Here is a 16,066-nt window from a genome sequence, read left to right on the forward strand (position 1 = left end):
TGACAGTCATATGGTGGTGGTTTTTGTACTGCAGTATATTTTTAATTCATTGATATAGTTACATGTGACTCTTTGTGTTCAGTTGCTGAAGGATGTCATGGCTGGGATTTTTATCACCCAGTGTCAGTGTTGAGCACTTTAAGACCAGATATAACACAAATCAGATTCAGAGTGAAACTTGGGCCCACTAGTGTGGCATTTGACTCAGCAACATGGCTTAGCTCCAAGACCAAAGGAACACCCTCTTATGAATGTGAGTTTAGTTTATCAGCTATTTTTATGCTGTCTGAGTGAGAAAAGAAACTTGGAGCTGGGCAAGAATCAAGCACTAGTAATAATTTCTTATGAGTTCTAAACAGTTTTGTTCTCTTTGAAAAGAGAAGCTAGACTTGTAGTAATATCGTGCCTTTCATGAACTCAGGACATCCCAAAGTGCTTCACAGCCAATGAAGAACCTTTGAAGTGTAGTCAATGTTGTAATGTAGGAAATTAGACTCATGCCCATTGTGAACTAGGTTGAAAATGCCTAAACTCAAGCATACAGGGGTAATTTTCAACTCATTTTGCGGGGCTGAATTTAAACCTATTTTATAAAAGTGAAAGTGCATCAGCTCAAACCACTACCGTCAGTTCATGAACTACATTGTGACCAAGTGTTCACTCTAAGTTCTCAAACCTCTGGATGAAAAACTGTGCTTTAATGGAACATGCTAAATTAATTCTTATTTGTTTTAAACACATTGAATCCACTGTCAGGACCAACAGCTACAGGAAACAGTGATGGAACAAAGAAAATTACAGCACAGGAACAGGCCCTTCGGCCCTCGAAGCCTGCGCCGATCCAGATCCTCTATCTAAACCTGTCGCCTATTTTCTAAGGGCCTGTATCTCTTTGCTTCCTGCCCATTCATGTATCTGTCTAGATACATCTTAAAAGACGCTATCGTGCCCGCGTCTACCACCTCCGCTGGCAACGCATTCCAGGCACCCACCACCCTCTGCATAAAGAACTTTCCACGCATATCCCCCAATGATAGAGCAATGAATTCCACCTACCATAGGGTTCCTCCCTTTTCCTTTCCATATCATCTGCACTAATTCTTACTCGTGGGAGGGATTTTCTTCAATGCAGTAGCATCCTAACTTTGTTTTACTTAAAACTATTCATAAATGAAAAGAGAGTTTTGTCACAGCCAGCATGGAGGAAAAGTAGCACCATTATGATTATAAATGATTAGAAAGGAATGATTTCAGTATTTACATCTGATTCTGTACCTATCTGAATAATTAATGCTATTTATTGATCACATGAGGGTTGAGTTGGTTGAAGGGCTTTGTGAGTAAATGAGAAGATCAATATCTCAAGGGGAAATACTTCCTTATGGAAAGAACTTCCATTGAATTTGACTATCTCCAGCTTCTGATATGGAAGCCTAAATGACTATGAAAATTAAGTTCCAAGTAATGATTGTAACAGAACTAAAGTGATGTGAATGACTTTGGTACTAACTGCTAAATCACTAACAGATGCACACTTCATCCTTATTCCTTTAGTTATACCCAGAAAGTCCAAAGCTGGCAGCTGTTAAATCCATCAGGTACTGTGTGATGAAACAGGATGAATTAATTATCTCATAGTAAAGAATCCTCTTGGCAAGAGTGATCATAACATGATAGAATTTCACATTCAGTTTGAGGATGAGAAAGTGTGAGAAACCTGGATCTGAAACTAGTGTCTTAAACTTAAATAAAGGCAATTACAAAGGTATGAAGACAGAATTACAGTGGACTGGGAAAATGGGTAAAAAGGTAACATGGTAGATAAGCAGTGGTAGACATTTAAGGAGATATTTCATAACTCTCAACAAAGATATTTACCATTGAAAAAGAAAGACTCTATGAGAAGGAGGCACCATCTGTGGATAACTAAGGAAGTTAAGGATGGTATCAAATTGAAAGAAAAGGCATACAGTGCTGTGAAGATTAATGGTAGGCCAGAAGATTGGGAACATTTTAGAAACCAGCAAAGGATGACAAAAAAAAGGAAGAAATTAAAATATGAGCATACAAACAGACAGTAAGAGCTGCAAGTATATGAAAAGGAAGAGAATACTGAAAGTAAGTGTTGGTCCCTTAGAGGATGAGACTGGGGAATTAAAATGGGAAACAAGGAAATGGCAGAAACTTTGAACAAGTATTTTGTATCTGTCCTTATGAAAAAAGACACACAAAAAATCCCAAGAATAATAGAAACTCAAGGGTAAAAAAAAAGAAGGGAGGATGCAGGGACAGCAAGTAATTAGAAAGGCAAATGGAATGTTGGCATTTATTGCAAGGGGGTTGGAGTATAAAAGTATGGATGTCTCGCTGCAACTGTACAGGACAATAGTGAGACCATGCCAAGAGTACTGCGTACAGTTTTGGTCTTCTTATTTAAGGAGGGATATTATTGCATTGGAGGCAGTTCAGAGTACGTTCACTAGGTTAATTCTGAGCAGGTTGAGCCCGTACTCATTGGAGTTTTGAAGAATGCGAAGTGATCTGATTGAATCATAGAAGATTCTGAGGGGGCTTGACAGGGTAAATGCTGAGAGGATATTTCCCCTCATGTGGGAATCTAGAAATAGGGAACACAGTTTCAAAATAAGGGGTCATTGACGACAGGAGGAGAAATTTCTTCTGTCAGAGGTTTGTTAATTTTTGGAATTCTCTACCCCAGAGAGCAATGGAGGCTGGGTCATTGACTATATTCAAGGCTGTGCTAGACATACTTTGAATCTACAATGGAGTCAAGGGTTAGGGAGGGCTGGCAGAAAGTGGAGTTAAAGCCACAATTAGATCAGCCATGATCTTATTGAAAGGTGGAGCGGCGCAAGGTGCCAAATAGCCTACTGCTGCTCCTATTTTTCATGTTCATATGGATGCCAAATGCTGATTCTTTCCAACTAAATAAATATATAATTGAAAATCAGCTGATGAGTCATCTCAACATATTGTCTCCCATCTCCCTGAAGGTCCGTGAAGAGAGCTTTATTGCAGAGGTCAGAGAGCAGATCACATGTTCAATCTCTCTACTTGCATTGCTGTTGCTGTTTGTGAACCAGAATCTAAGGGAAGTGAGTGAAAAGATGCTTTTAACTGAATCCTAAAATAAAGATGTTGACAATTAATTCCTAAGATTTCCTTTTAATATATTACCTGCGCTACCATATTGTGCAGTGGTTCCCTTTATTTACTTAATTTTTTAATGTTGAACTGCTACAATCGTAAGAGCCGTGCTATTAGCCACTAAATCAGGGGCAGTCATGGCCTCGTTATTGTTACAGCATGAGGTAAATGAGCTCTTGTCTTCAGAGTTTGATCTAAAGCACCTAACCTAAAATGTGCTAGCTAGGATTTTCAAGCAACTGACCAAGATAGTTATTTCTTTGTTGCCGCCAGCACTGTGGGATCTATCCCAATGTAATTAGGGTAGATATCGCAGAATTGGCACCAAACTCTAACTTCTACTGCTTCTAAGTGTATTCACTGTTCTAATGTAGAAAACAAAGCTGCTAATTTGAGCATATTTAGGTAATAAAAACAAAAAATGCTGGAAATAATCAGCAGATCTGGCAGCAACTGTGGAGAGAGAAACAGTGTTAACATTGCAGGTCAGTGACCTTTCATCAGAACTGGCAAAGGTGAGAAATGTAAAAGGTTTTAAGCAAATAAAGCAGGGGTGGGGCAAAAGATAACACAAGGGAAGGTGTTGATAGGACAGAGGGTCACAGAGAATAACTAACGAGTAGTTCATGAAGCAAAGGCAAAGGGTGTGTTAATGGTGTGGTGAAAGACAAAGTGTTGGTGCAAACAAGGTGTTAAATGACTGAATATTGAACAGCCCTGGCCAAAAGCACAAACAGAAAAAAACAGTGGGCAGGCACATGGTAAAAAAAGAATGATGAAACAAACTAAAATTAAAATTAAAAAAATACTGCCCAAATGGTTCCAATAGCCTCAGAAAGTCAGTGCCATGGTTAATATCGAGTGAAATATTTCAAAGTAACATCTGAAGTCAGCAAGGCAAACACAAAGATATTAAATTTGTGAACTTGCCTTTTTAAAGACAGTCATAACTTGGATTTATATAGCTCAGATGATTGGCCCCCAACCACCACAACCATCACCATTTGTGCCAGATATGACTGCAGCCAATTCCCCCAGTTTTATGAGGGCTTCTTGGTGCTACACCTGGTCGAGTGCTGTCTTGTTGTCAAGGACAATCACGCTCACTCACCTTTGAAATTCAGTGTGTGTTCATATTTGGACCAAGGCTGTAATGACATCTGCAGCTAAGTGGTTCTGGTGGAATCCAAACTGAGTATTGGTGAACAGGCTATAGGTGAGTAAATACCACTTGATAGCACTGTTGACGGCACCTTCCATCAGTTTGCTGATGATTGGAATAGGCTGTTAGGGCAGTAATTGGCTGGGTTGGATTTGTATTGTTCTTTATGGCCGGGCATACCTGAACTATTTTCTACATTGTTGATTAGACATTGTGCTATAATTTGTATGATTTCTATGATCTTGGTAAAAATATTCCAGTTATCCCGCTCACCTTCTTAGGTGATGGAAGGGGAGCTTATCGAGGATTTCTCCGCCCCACCAGTCCTATGCAGTGCACCCTCCTGGATATGGAGGTGGGTGTGAGTTTGTGAACAGTGGGTAAGGACAGGATCAGGTTCAGCTATGATGCCCTCCACAGTCTGATAGTCTGCTTGCAGTCACTGAAACAGCCCACCTGTGAACATGGGCAAATAAGGTGAGGTACACGAGGATAGCCACTGCCTATTAAGCTGTACAATAGTGGGGAAGAAAAACAGCAGAAAACATCTTTTAAAAGGCGTGTTGAAAATGAGATTCCATTTGAGATGAGTGCGGCTATAAAAGTTTGGCCATATTATATATGCTTTGTAACTTTCCTCGCACTAAAACACTGGTTAACATGCTGCCTAACCTTGGGTCCACTGGAAGTCGCTAGTGCACTTTGTTCACATTATACTGTATAACAGTGAGACAAATACCCAACAAACGATGCAACCTAGAAATGTGAGAGGAACACTTCTACATTCCGTCAGTTCCAGGTAGGTACATCTGAATCCCTTTCTTAATTGCATTTAATTAGTCTCCAGTTTGGCACTATTTTGAATTTAAGTGTGTGCAGATGTTTTCATGATGCTCCATGCTGAATTGAGTCACAGGCAAGAGAATTAGTGGCTTCAGGTTGGCAATCCTTACTCTATCATGTTTACAAAGCTCACCACATCTGTTGTCAGCAAAAGGGCACTGTACAAATCCTTCACCAAATTGTTGGATGAATTGAGCCTTTGAAAACCACTCAGTTAACATTATTTAGTAAACGTGCTTGGCATGAACTAAAGTAAGTTTTCTCCAGTATCTGATTATTTAAGATTGTAGACATTTGATGATTGATAAAGGTTGTCAATCTAATCTTGATTAAATGGCTCCATCAAGTCTGATCCCTAAATAAAAAGGGGATGACTTCCTGTTAGTTTGTGATTCGGATCTCTAACCCCCAAAGGCCTGTTTGAAATTATACTTTTTTAAAAGAAAAGCATACAATGCCATCCTTCAATGTGATGTTATGTTCTATTTTCTGTCAAATACAGATTATTTTGTAAAATCTGTCATTGGTCAAATTCTTGGGAATTAAATAATGATTGCTGGAAAATGTCGATAAGGATGTGTCAGGGACCAGAGGATACACTGGTCCATAGAACGGCTGGTTGCTGTAACTGTTTATGGTCTTCAGTAACGATTAGTGTAATGAATTGTTTTTTATGTTGTCTGATGCAACATAAATGAGATGCATGGAGTCCAGGTTGTTGAAGATCTCAAACAGGTTTATTAACAGCTAACAAATATACACAGTGCAGAGCAAACTATTTACAGGGCTTGCCTCTTGGTGTTACAGTAGTAGAGTGACTCTAGCTTTGAGTCACAGGACTTTGCGTCCTGGTACTTGGCTCATTAGCTTACTAAGATCTTAAAGGTACATCACTCTTAAAGGCAATCACACAACATCCCCCTTCTTTCCAAAGATAAGTCTCATATGCTAAAAGTAAAAATACATAACATAACATCACAATTATTTTACACATGGATATAGAGGTTATGAAATTTACAAATATAGAGGCTCAAAGGTCCATATTTCGTTTCGGTGGTTTCACAACTCTCGCTCAGGGAATTTGCATCTCATCTGTTGCTGTTCTTTCTGAAGTTTCTCCCTTTTTGCATTCAGTTTCTGTTGCTCTGCCTTCAGCCTGCTAACATACTCTGCTGCTTTTCTCAAAATGACCACCTTTGAGGTCTTGTCATTCTTGGAGAGTTCTGGCACCTCATCTCCAAGAACCAACAGACACTGCTTCACTCATTCCTCCTCTGCCTCCTCAGAACATTGCGTGTCCTTTGCCTCTCCTCATCCTCCGTATCTGAAGGTCTTGGGCACAAGGTCAAGGACTTGTTGGGGGAAGAGTACTTGGTCTCATGGAGATACCTGTCCGTTCTGGCTCGTTGTGGTGCTGGCGGTTCTCTGGATAACAGAAGTGAAGACGCGGTAGAGTTGTGCTGTTGATGGATTTCCAGACTGCACCGTTTGATGCTGGTCAGAGTCTGTGAGCAGTTTCCAGTCCTTGGAGATTTCCCCTTGGCAATGCTGTTGTGGATGGTTGAAGATCTGAAACAGGTTTATTAACAGCTAACAAGTATCTACAGTGCAGAGCGAACTATTTACAGAACTTGCCTGTTGGTATTACAGTAGCAGAGTGACTCTAGCTCCACATCACATGACTGCACCCTGGTACTTGGCCCATTAGCACACTAAGATCTTAAAGGGGACATCACTCTTAAAGGTAATCACACAACAATTAGTAGGAACTGGGAAGGGGATGCAAGCAAGAGCTGAGCACTGAAGCAAGGCCCACTCAGTCTTTGTGACCATATATTTCCTCCCTTGGGGAAAAGTACTTTGGAACTAAATAATCTTATCAACTTAATTGTTTCATATTTGCTTGATGCATTGTCACCTATGCATGCCAGGAAAATTACCAAGGAAACAGAGGGTAAAAGGCTTCTTAAGAGAAAAATCCTGATCCTGCATTACTTGCTTTACCATGCAGTCAGCCAGTTTGTGTTTAACAAGAGTAAAGTCATTATTTTGATAAGAACAGTGTTGACAGTTCTGAAACCTCAAGCTGATAAGGGGCTCTTTGATGCTTTTATGCAAATTTCCTTTGGGGAGACTTTGTTTGACCGTGAGCTTTTGTGCTTTATCTAGTCAGTGTATCAAGTAATAAAATATTCATGCCCTCATGAACAGACACAGAGAAGCACAGTGTTCAGAAGTGAAGTTTAGTGTTGCACTGCCTCCTGGAAATGTTCATTTAATTTCTTTAGGGAACTTGTTACTTTGAAAGGTTTGTTTATCTAGGTAGTGGGGCCTACCATTCTCGAATAATCACTTCTACCACCATAATTTATTCCCAGAGAAAAAATAATGATGCAAGTTCTTGCTGTGCAGATTTTTTTTGAACATAGCTCAGTTATTCTGATTCATCGTCAATGAGATCACAAGTAGCTAATCTGTAGAATTTAAATTTAACTTCTTTGTCTAAAAAATGTTTACAAAAATAAAGAAATGCTGTGTCATCAATTCAAGGGATGTCAGTGTGAATGATACAGAACGCTCTTCCAAATTGTTCAAAGTATGCCACATATAGATGGGGTCCAGTGTGGATTAGACATAGTTCCCTTAGCTCTGCTCCAACAAAGTGCATGAACTATAACCTTAGCACAGCACCCCTGTTGCACCTTATTAACTTCCTCTGTTTTCCGTGTCAGTCATCCTGGAGTGGAATTATCAATTTGGTACCAAATTCTGTTGAATTATGGCCAGCTCTGTTGCAGCCCTCTGAACATCAATTGATTTGTTTTTCTTTATTAAAAAAAAAGGATCCCGTCAAGTAACAGCATATTTTGAACTCCTTCATGGTCCATTAAAGAAAGACTGAAGAGTCTTAATGGAACTGGGTTTGAGATAGTTTGAACACAGTTCTTCATGAGTATGAGTTCAGAGCACAAAAGTGCAAATAAATTGGCACTCGATTGCCTCACAAAGGCCATGAAGATTGACTGCTGTAGGAAATTTAAAAAATCACGTGAGTGCAATAAGTTGTTTTGATGGGGTTGGGACAAAGGTAGACTATTGTGATAGAGTAAGTTACTTGGTGAAAAAAAGTAAAAAGGATGCAATCTTGTTTGCATATAGTTAATTACAAAATACATTAAAAAAATCTTAATTTTTAAAAAATTGCTGTGATAATCAGGCTGTGCCGAGGAGGTTCTGAATGGAGATGAGGAACTTCTTCACAGGGAGGGGCAAATGAAAATAAGAGAGCTATTTTCTGAGGGCAAGTTCATTCCTTGCACCACTTCTAATTCATTCGTTTCTTGTCTAATTCACAGGAGTTGACTTCAAAATGAAGACAATAGATGTGGATGGAATCAAAGTGCGAATACAGATTTGGTAAGTTCAGAAAGGATTAGCTACATCTGAGCACTTTGTTTTCAGCGAATTGCTGCACTGTAGTCAAGTGAATAAAAGAGGTTTAACTACATGAAAAGCTTCCCTGATTGTCTTACTTTTAATATTACAATTTTTTTTGTTGTAGTCAAAATTTAAAATGAGCAAACTTACATTTTAAGCGAAGCATTTGCAAGGTAAAGTTAAGACATTTCTGATATGTCAGTGAGTTTATACTGTAAGAAGTTGAGCCATACAGACCAAGAGAATCTAAGACTGGACTGAGGCAGCTGATTTCAGCCCCGGTGGCAGTAGCGGAGCTACCATAGACCTCAACACCTTTACGTTCAAGAGGGGAAACTCCTTTTAGCTCTATCCAGTAACACCTATTGCAACTGCAGCTGTGAAGATGGGTAAGGACAGGATTAGGTTTGGCTGCGTTGCCTCATGTGGTTGAATAGCTGGCCAGCAGCTACCTTTGAGGCTCACCTATGAATAATGGCCAGATGGGTGAAGTGCCAGGAGAAAATGCACAAGAGGAACAATACTGTGCTATAAGTTTCTATGATTCAATAAAAGTGTGGCGGGCAGTGGGACTAAGTATGAGTGCTCCTTCAAAGAGCTGCCAGAGGCACAACAGGTTGAATGGCTTCCTCCTGTGCTGTAAGTTTTTATGATTCGAATTGTGCTTGCAGTTCTATAAATTCAAACTGGGATGATTGGGATTTCTTTAAAAGGTCCATGCAGCCTGGAGGGGATAGTCTGCTGTGGTACTGCATGATTCAAGGTTCCTTCAGATCTCAAAAAGTTGCAACGTTGGTAAAAGTCTGTTCGTGACCAATAAAATAAAAATTTATATGCAGAGGACCAAATAAATGATACCTATTGTGGAAGGGAGGAAGAAGAGTGATTCCGAATTTGCGAAGAACTGCGGGCATATTTGGGGACCCATTCCTGTTATATAATTTCATTGTGTGAGAAACCCATTGCAGCAGTATTGCCAGCTGTGTATCCAACTGAATCCTGCCACAGGTTACATAGGCCATCTCTTCTGTATTTGACCATTCCTCCCATTAGTGCAATATAGTGACAACAAGCCCTTATTTATTCCTAATTTACAGGAAATTGCAGGAAAAGGGGGCCACTAGAGGCAAAAATCCAAAAAAAGAAACTGATTCCATGGGAAGAAACTGAATTAGGTGGAGATAATTTTGGAATGAAGTCAAATGTGTGGTCTTGCAATGTTGATTATCTATCTCCCACACTTGTGAACTGGATAGATCGCTCTGGCAGTGAATGCTACAACTCCGGTTTATGTCTATACTCCTTCGCAACTGAGTTATTGTTGGCTCAACCATGCGCCTTCATGGGAAAGCATCCATTGACGGAAAGGGTCAAAGCCCTTCCTGAAAAAAAGGAAGGGAGATCAGAGGGAGTGATTCTACAAGCTCTTCTCATACAAGTCCCAGAAATAGGGAAACATGGTAGGGAAACTATTGGAGAAAATTCTGAAGGAGAGAATCTATCTTCACTTGGAGAGGCAAAATTTGATTAGGAATACTCAGCATGGCTTTGTCAGAGGGAGGTCATGCCTAACAAATTTAATTGAATTTTTTGAGCATGTGACCAGGTGTGTAGATGAGGTTGAGTGTCTTGGGTTACAGGAAGATTTAGACGGGATGGTCAAACGGGCAGAAAAGTGGCAGATGGAATTTAACCCTGAAAAGTGTGAGGTGATACACTTTGGAAGGAGTAATGTGACATGGAAGTATTCAATGAATGGCCTGACACTGGGAAGTTCCGAGGAACAAAGGGACCTTGGCATGTTTGTCCATAGATCTCTGAAGGCTGAAGGGCAGGTTAATAGGGTGGTGAAAAAGGCATATGGGACACTTGCCTTATCAATCGAGGCATAGATTACAAAAGCAGGGAGGTCATGCTTTTTTTTTTAAGTATGGAACTTTGGTAAGGCCACAGCTGGAGTACTGTGTGCAATTCTGGTGTCCACATTATAGGAAGAATGTGATTGCATTGGAGGGGGTGCAGAGGCAATTCACCAGGATGTTGCCTGGGTTGGAACATTTAAGCTATGAAGAGAGGTTGGATAGGCTTGGGTTGTTTTCGCTGGAGCAGAGAAGACAGGGGTGACCTGATCGAGGTGTACAAGATTATGAGGGGCATGGACAGGGTGGATAGGGAGCAGCTGTTCCCCTTAGTTGAAGGGTCAGTTACGAGCGGACACAAGTTTAAGGTGAGGGGCGGGAGGTTTAAGGGGGATTTGAGGAAGAACTTTTTTACCCAGAGGGTGGTGATGGTCTAGAATGCACTGCCTGGGAGGGTGGTAGAGGCAGGTTGCCTCACATCCTTTAAAAAGTACCTGGAAGAGCACTTGGCATGTCATAACATTCAAGGCTATGGGCCAAGTGCTGGCAAATGGGATTAGGTAGACAGGTCAGGTGTCTTTAATGCATTGGTGCAGACTCGATGGGCCGCAGGGCCTCTTCTGCACTGTATTATTCTGTGATTCTGTGAATAGGTTTCAGAATGGTATTGGTGAAGGCCAGGGGCAGATTGCAGGCAGCGGTGCACTGTGCAAGAAAAGAACACTACCTGCTTTTTCTAAATCTAAACTTTAGCACATCAGCATCCTGAGAAACGTCGGGAGAAGTCTGAAACAAAACCGTAAATTAGTTGTTCTGGTTCTGCACATTCCCAGGGACCGCTGCCACTGACATCTTGAAAATTGCAACAAACATCATGGGCAGTTTTTTGCTCTTTGGATCGAGAGCACGATGTCTGGGTCACATGGAGCTCAGGACCCCATACTGTATGGGAGACAGTTACCTGGCAGTGATTTGGCCAATTAATGGCCAAAGGCCAGGCTCGCTTCCAATTAAGGATGGCAGGCAGGCTCTCAAAGCTGAAGGGCCAATAGAAGGCCCCTCCAGCTCGGAAGGAGATTAACCCTGCACTTCAGGTAGGAGAGAGAGAGGGCTCCTCCATTTTGAGGCACCCTTTCTCCAACTTTTTATACTTGTAAATTTAAAAATGGAATCAGCAACGGGGCCGCTATTGTGGGGGGAGCCCCTCCATGACCTATGTATCAAATGCCTATTAAAGATCTCTATGTTAACTATTGTTATCCCTATAGGGGAGGCGGTGGTGTAGTGGTACTGTCACTGGACTAGTAACCCAAGACCCAGGGTATTTCTCTGGGGACATGGGTTCAAATCCCACCACAGCAGAAGATGGAATTTGAATTCAATTAATAAATCTGGAATTAAAAAAGCTAGTCTAATGATGGCCATGAAACCATTGTCGATTGTTGTAAAAACCCATCTGGTTCACTAATGTCCTTTGGAGAAGGAAATCTGCTGCCAGGTGGCACAGTGGCGCAGTGGTTAGCACCGCAGCCTCACAGCTCCAGCAACCCAGGTTCAATTCTGGGTACTGCCTGTGTGGAGTTTTCAAGTTCTCACTGTGTCTGCATGGATTTCCTCCGGGTGCTCCGGTTTCCTCCCACATGCCAAAGACTTGCAGGTTGATAGGTTAATTGGCTGTTATAAATTGCCCCTAGTATAGGTAGGTGGTAGGGAAATATAGGGACAGGTGGGGATGTGGTAGGAATATGGAATTAGTGTTTTCTTTTGGGCCTCCTTATCTCGAGAGACAATGGATACGCGCCTGGAGGTGGTCAGTGGTTTGTGAAGCAGCGCCTGGAGTGGCTATAAAGGCCAATTCTGGAGTGACAGGCTCTTCCACAGGTGCTGCAGAGAAATTTGTTTGTTGGGGCTGTTGCACAGTAGGCTCTCCCCTTGCGCCTCTGTCTTTTTTCCTGCCAACTACTAAGTCTCTTCGACTCGCCACAATTTAGCCCTGTCTTTATGGCTGCCCGCCAGCTCTGGCGAATGCTGGCAACTGACTCCCACGACTTGTGATCAATGTCACACGATTTCATGTCGCGTTTGCAGACGTCTTTATAACGGAGACATGGACGGCCGGTGGGTCTGATACCAGTGGCGAGCTCGCTGTACAATGTGTCTTTGGGGATCCTGCCATCTTCCATGCGGCTCACATGGCCAAGCCATCTCAAGCGCCGCTGACTCAGTAGTGTGTATAAGCTGGGGGTGTTGGCCGCTTCAAGGACTTCTGTGTTGGAGATATAGTCCTGCCACCTGATGCCAAGTATTCTCCGAAGGCAGCGAAGATGGAATGAATTGAGACGTCGCTCTTGGCTGGCATACGTTGTCCAGGCCTCGCTGCCGTAGAGCAAGGTACTGAGGACACAGGCCTGATACACTCGGACTTTTGTGTTCCGTGTCAGTGCGCCATTTTCCCACACTCTCTTGGCCAGTCTGGACATAGCAGTGGAAGCCTTACCCATGCGCTTGTTGATTTCTGCATCTAGAGAAAGTAGGATTAGTATAAATGGGTGGTTGATGGTCGACACAGACTCGGTGGGCCGAAGGGCCTGTTTCAGTGCTGTATCGCTAAACTAAACTAAACTAAACATCCATAACCTTAGCACAGCACCCCTGTTGCACCTTATTAACTTCCTTTGTTTTCCACGTCAGTCATCCTGGAGTGGAATTATCAATTTGCGTGCACAAGGTAAGAGATGTTTGTTTCTATGGATACTAGAAAATCGATGAAAAGACTAAGGGCTGAATTTTCAGGTCCCTCTGCGGGTGGGGAAAGAGGCAGTTGGGGGATGAAAATACCTGCATTAGTGAGTTTCACCAGGGAAGTGGGAGGGCAGCCCCAAGATCCTGTTGATCCTTTAAGAAGGCCAAGAGCTCATTAAGGGGCATGTTCTGATTTTCATGGGGGTGCACAGGCTGCACGCGCTGTCAAGGGCAGACCAGCTGAATGGAGGCAAACAAACAGGGAGCCAGTCATGGCCTCCCCAGGGATTTAACTGGGCCCTCTGAAAGTGTGAACAGCACAGAGTGGGACTCGGCCATTGGCAAACAAGTGCCATAGGGTCAACGTTGGTTGCGGGGTGAGTGATGACTGTGCACTCGGGCAGTGTCGGCAGCTGTCACCTTCCTGGCATCATGGGGATATGAGCAGGGGGAAAGGCTGCCAAACACAATTTGGGACCACCTGAGCACAAAAAAGCAGCAGCTAGCAATGGGGCACGACTCTCAGTTTTTGGGTCCAGTGGCAATGAGGAGCAACATCCTCCACAGGAAGGGCAGAGCCCCTGGTCATGAGGTGGACAGAGGAGAGCGACAAGGGGCAGGAAGGACAAGGAGGCCATATTCTCAATATAGGCTGTACCACTGATGACATAGCTACCTTGAGATGACCAAGAACCAGTGCCACAGCATACTTCAACTCTCCAGGAAAATGGTCACGGAGATCTGTGCCCTCGTCGCTGAAGTCCTCACACCTCTCAGCGCTGCTCAAGATGCCCACTCAGCAGGTCAGACAGCATCTGTAGAGAGAGAAACAAAGTTAACATTTCAGGTTGATAACCATTCTTCTCTCCACAGATGCTGCCTGATCTGCTGAGTGTTTGCAGCATTTTCTGTTTTTATTTCCGATTTCCAGCACCTGTATTATTTTGCTGGAGTAATTTATGAGCACTGGTCCATCAGCAGACACAGCATCACAGAGGTCTGAATCATAACACAAATAGCTTGACGCATGAAAATTGAGTGCTGTTAGCACATTACCATTCTGGTAAGATTTTCACCAGTTCGTAACTACTTATAACAGACTACACCAGGAAATAAAAACTGCCCCACAGCTCTCCAGTTAGCTTTTAAGTTTGACTGAGACATCAGGGTTTAAGTGAGATACAGTGAAAAGAAGATTGCCTGTGTTTGTGGTGCATTTTCTTACATATGAACATATGAATTAGGAGCAGGAGTAGGCCACTCGGCCCCTCGAGCCTGCTCCACCATTCAATAAATTCATGGCCGAACTGATTACTCCACATTTCCACCTACCCCCAATAACCTTTCACCCCCTTGCTTATCTACCTCTGCCTTAAAAATATTCAAAGACTCTGCTTCTACTGCCTTTTAAGGAAGAGAATTCCAAAGACTCACGACCCTCTGAGAGAAAAAAATCCTCCTCATCTCTGTCTTAAATGGGCAACCCCTTATTTTTAAATAGTGACCCCTAGTTCTAGATTCTCCCACAAGGGGAAACATCCTTTCCACATCCACCTCGTCAAGACCCCTCAGGATCTGATTTTGTTTCAATCAAGTCACCTCTTACTCTTTTAAATTCCAGCGGATACAAGACTAGCTTGTTCAATCTTTCCTCATAAGATAGCCCACCCATTCCAGATATTAGTCTAGTAAACCTTCTCTGTACGGCCTCCAATGCATTTACATCCTTCCTTAAATAAGGAGACCAGTACTGTACACAGTACTCCAGATGTGGTCTCACCAATGCCCTGTATAGCTGAAGCATAACCTCCCTACTTCTGTTCAATTCCCCTCGCAATAAACGATTACATTCTATCAGCTTTCCTAATTACGTGCTGTACCTGCATACTAACCTTTTGCAATTCATGCAGTAGCACACCCAGATCCTTCTGCATCTCAGAGCTCTGCAATCGTTCCACATTTAGATAATATGCTTCTTTTTTATTCTTCCTGCCAAAGTGGACAATTTCCCACTTTCCCACATTATACTCAATTTGACAAGTCTTTGCCCACTCACTTAACCTATCTATATCCCTTTGTAGCCTCCTTATGTCCTCTTCAAGTTACTTTCCTACCTATCTTTGTGTCATCAGCAAATTTAGCAACCATACCTTCAGTCCCTTCATCTAAGTCATTTATATAAATTGTGAAAAGTTGAGGCCCCAGCACAGATCCCTGTGGCACATAACTCGTTACATCTTGGCAAGCGGAAAATGACCCATTTATGCCAACTCTCTGTTGCCTGTTAGCTAGCCAATCTTCTATCCATGCCAATATGTTACCCCCTACACCATGAGCTTTTAGTTTCTGAAATAACCTTTGATGTGGCACCTTATCAGATGCCTTCTGGAAATCTAAGTACAATACATCCACCGGTTCCCCTTTATCCACAGCACATGTAACTCCCTCAAAGAACTCCAATAAATTGGTTAAACATGATTTCCCTTTCACAAATCCATGTTTACTCTGCCTGATTACCTTGGATTTTTCTAAGTGCCTGCTATAACGTCTTTGATAATAGCTTCTAACATTTTCTCTAAGACAGATGTTAAGCTAGCTGGCCTGTAGTTTCCTGATTTCTGTCTCCCTCCCTTTTTGAATACTTCCGCTATTTTCCAATCTAATGGAACCTTCCCCGAATCTAGGGAATTTTGGAAAATTAAAACTAATGCATCAATTATCTTACTAGCCACTTCTTTTAACACTCTAGGACGAAGTCCATTAGGACCCGGGACTTGTCAGCCCACAGCTCCAACAATCTGTTCAGTACCACTTGCCTGGTGATTGTAATTTTCTTGAGTTCCTCCCTCCCTTC

At 42.3% G+C, this 16,066-nt stretch overlaps 1 protein-coding gene across 2 annotated transcripts in view; it reads left to right on the forward strand.

The window, feature by feature from the left end:
• Positions 1–16,066, forward strand: part of rab15 (RAB15, member RAS oncogene family) — a 178,617-nt gene that overhangs the window by 120,587 nt on the left and 41,964 nt on the right. For both annotated transcript variants that reach the window (XM_068039477.1, XM_068039476.1), the window contains exon 2: positions 8,530–8,590. In XM_068039477.1, coding sequence (XP_067895578.1) covers positions 8,530–8,590 — 61 coding nt within the window. The remainder of the gene's footprint in view (positions 1–8,529; positions 8,591–16,066) is intronic.

Source organism: Heterodontus francisci, chromosome 9 (genome assembly GCF_036365525.1).
Source record: "Heterodontus francisci isolate sHetFra1 chromosome 9, sHetFra1.hap1, whole genome shotgun sequence".
In the NCBI taxonomy this organism is placed as follows: domain Eukaryota; kingdom Metazoa; phylum Chordata; class Chondrichthyes; order Heterodontiformes; family Heterodontidae; genus Heterodontus; species Heterodontus francisci.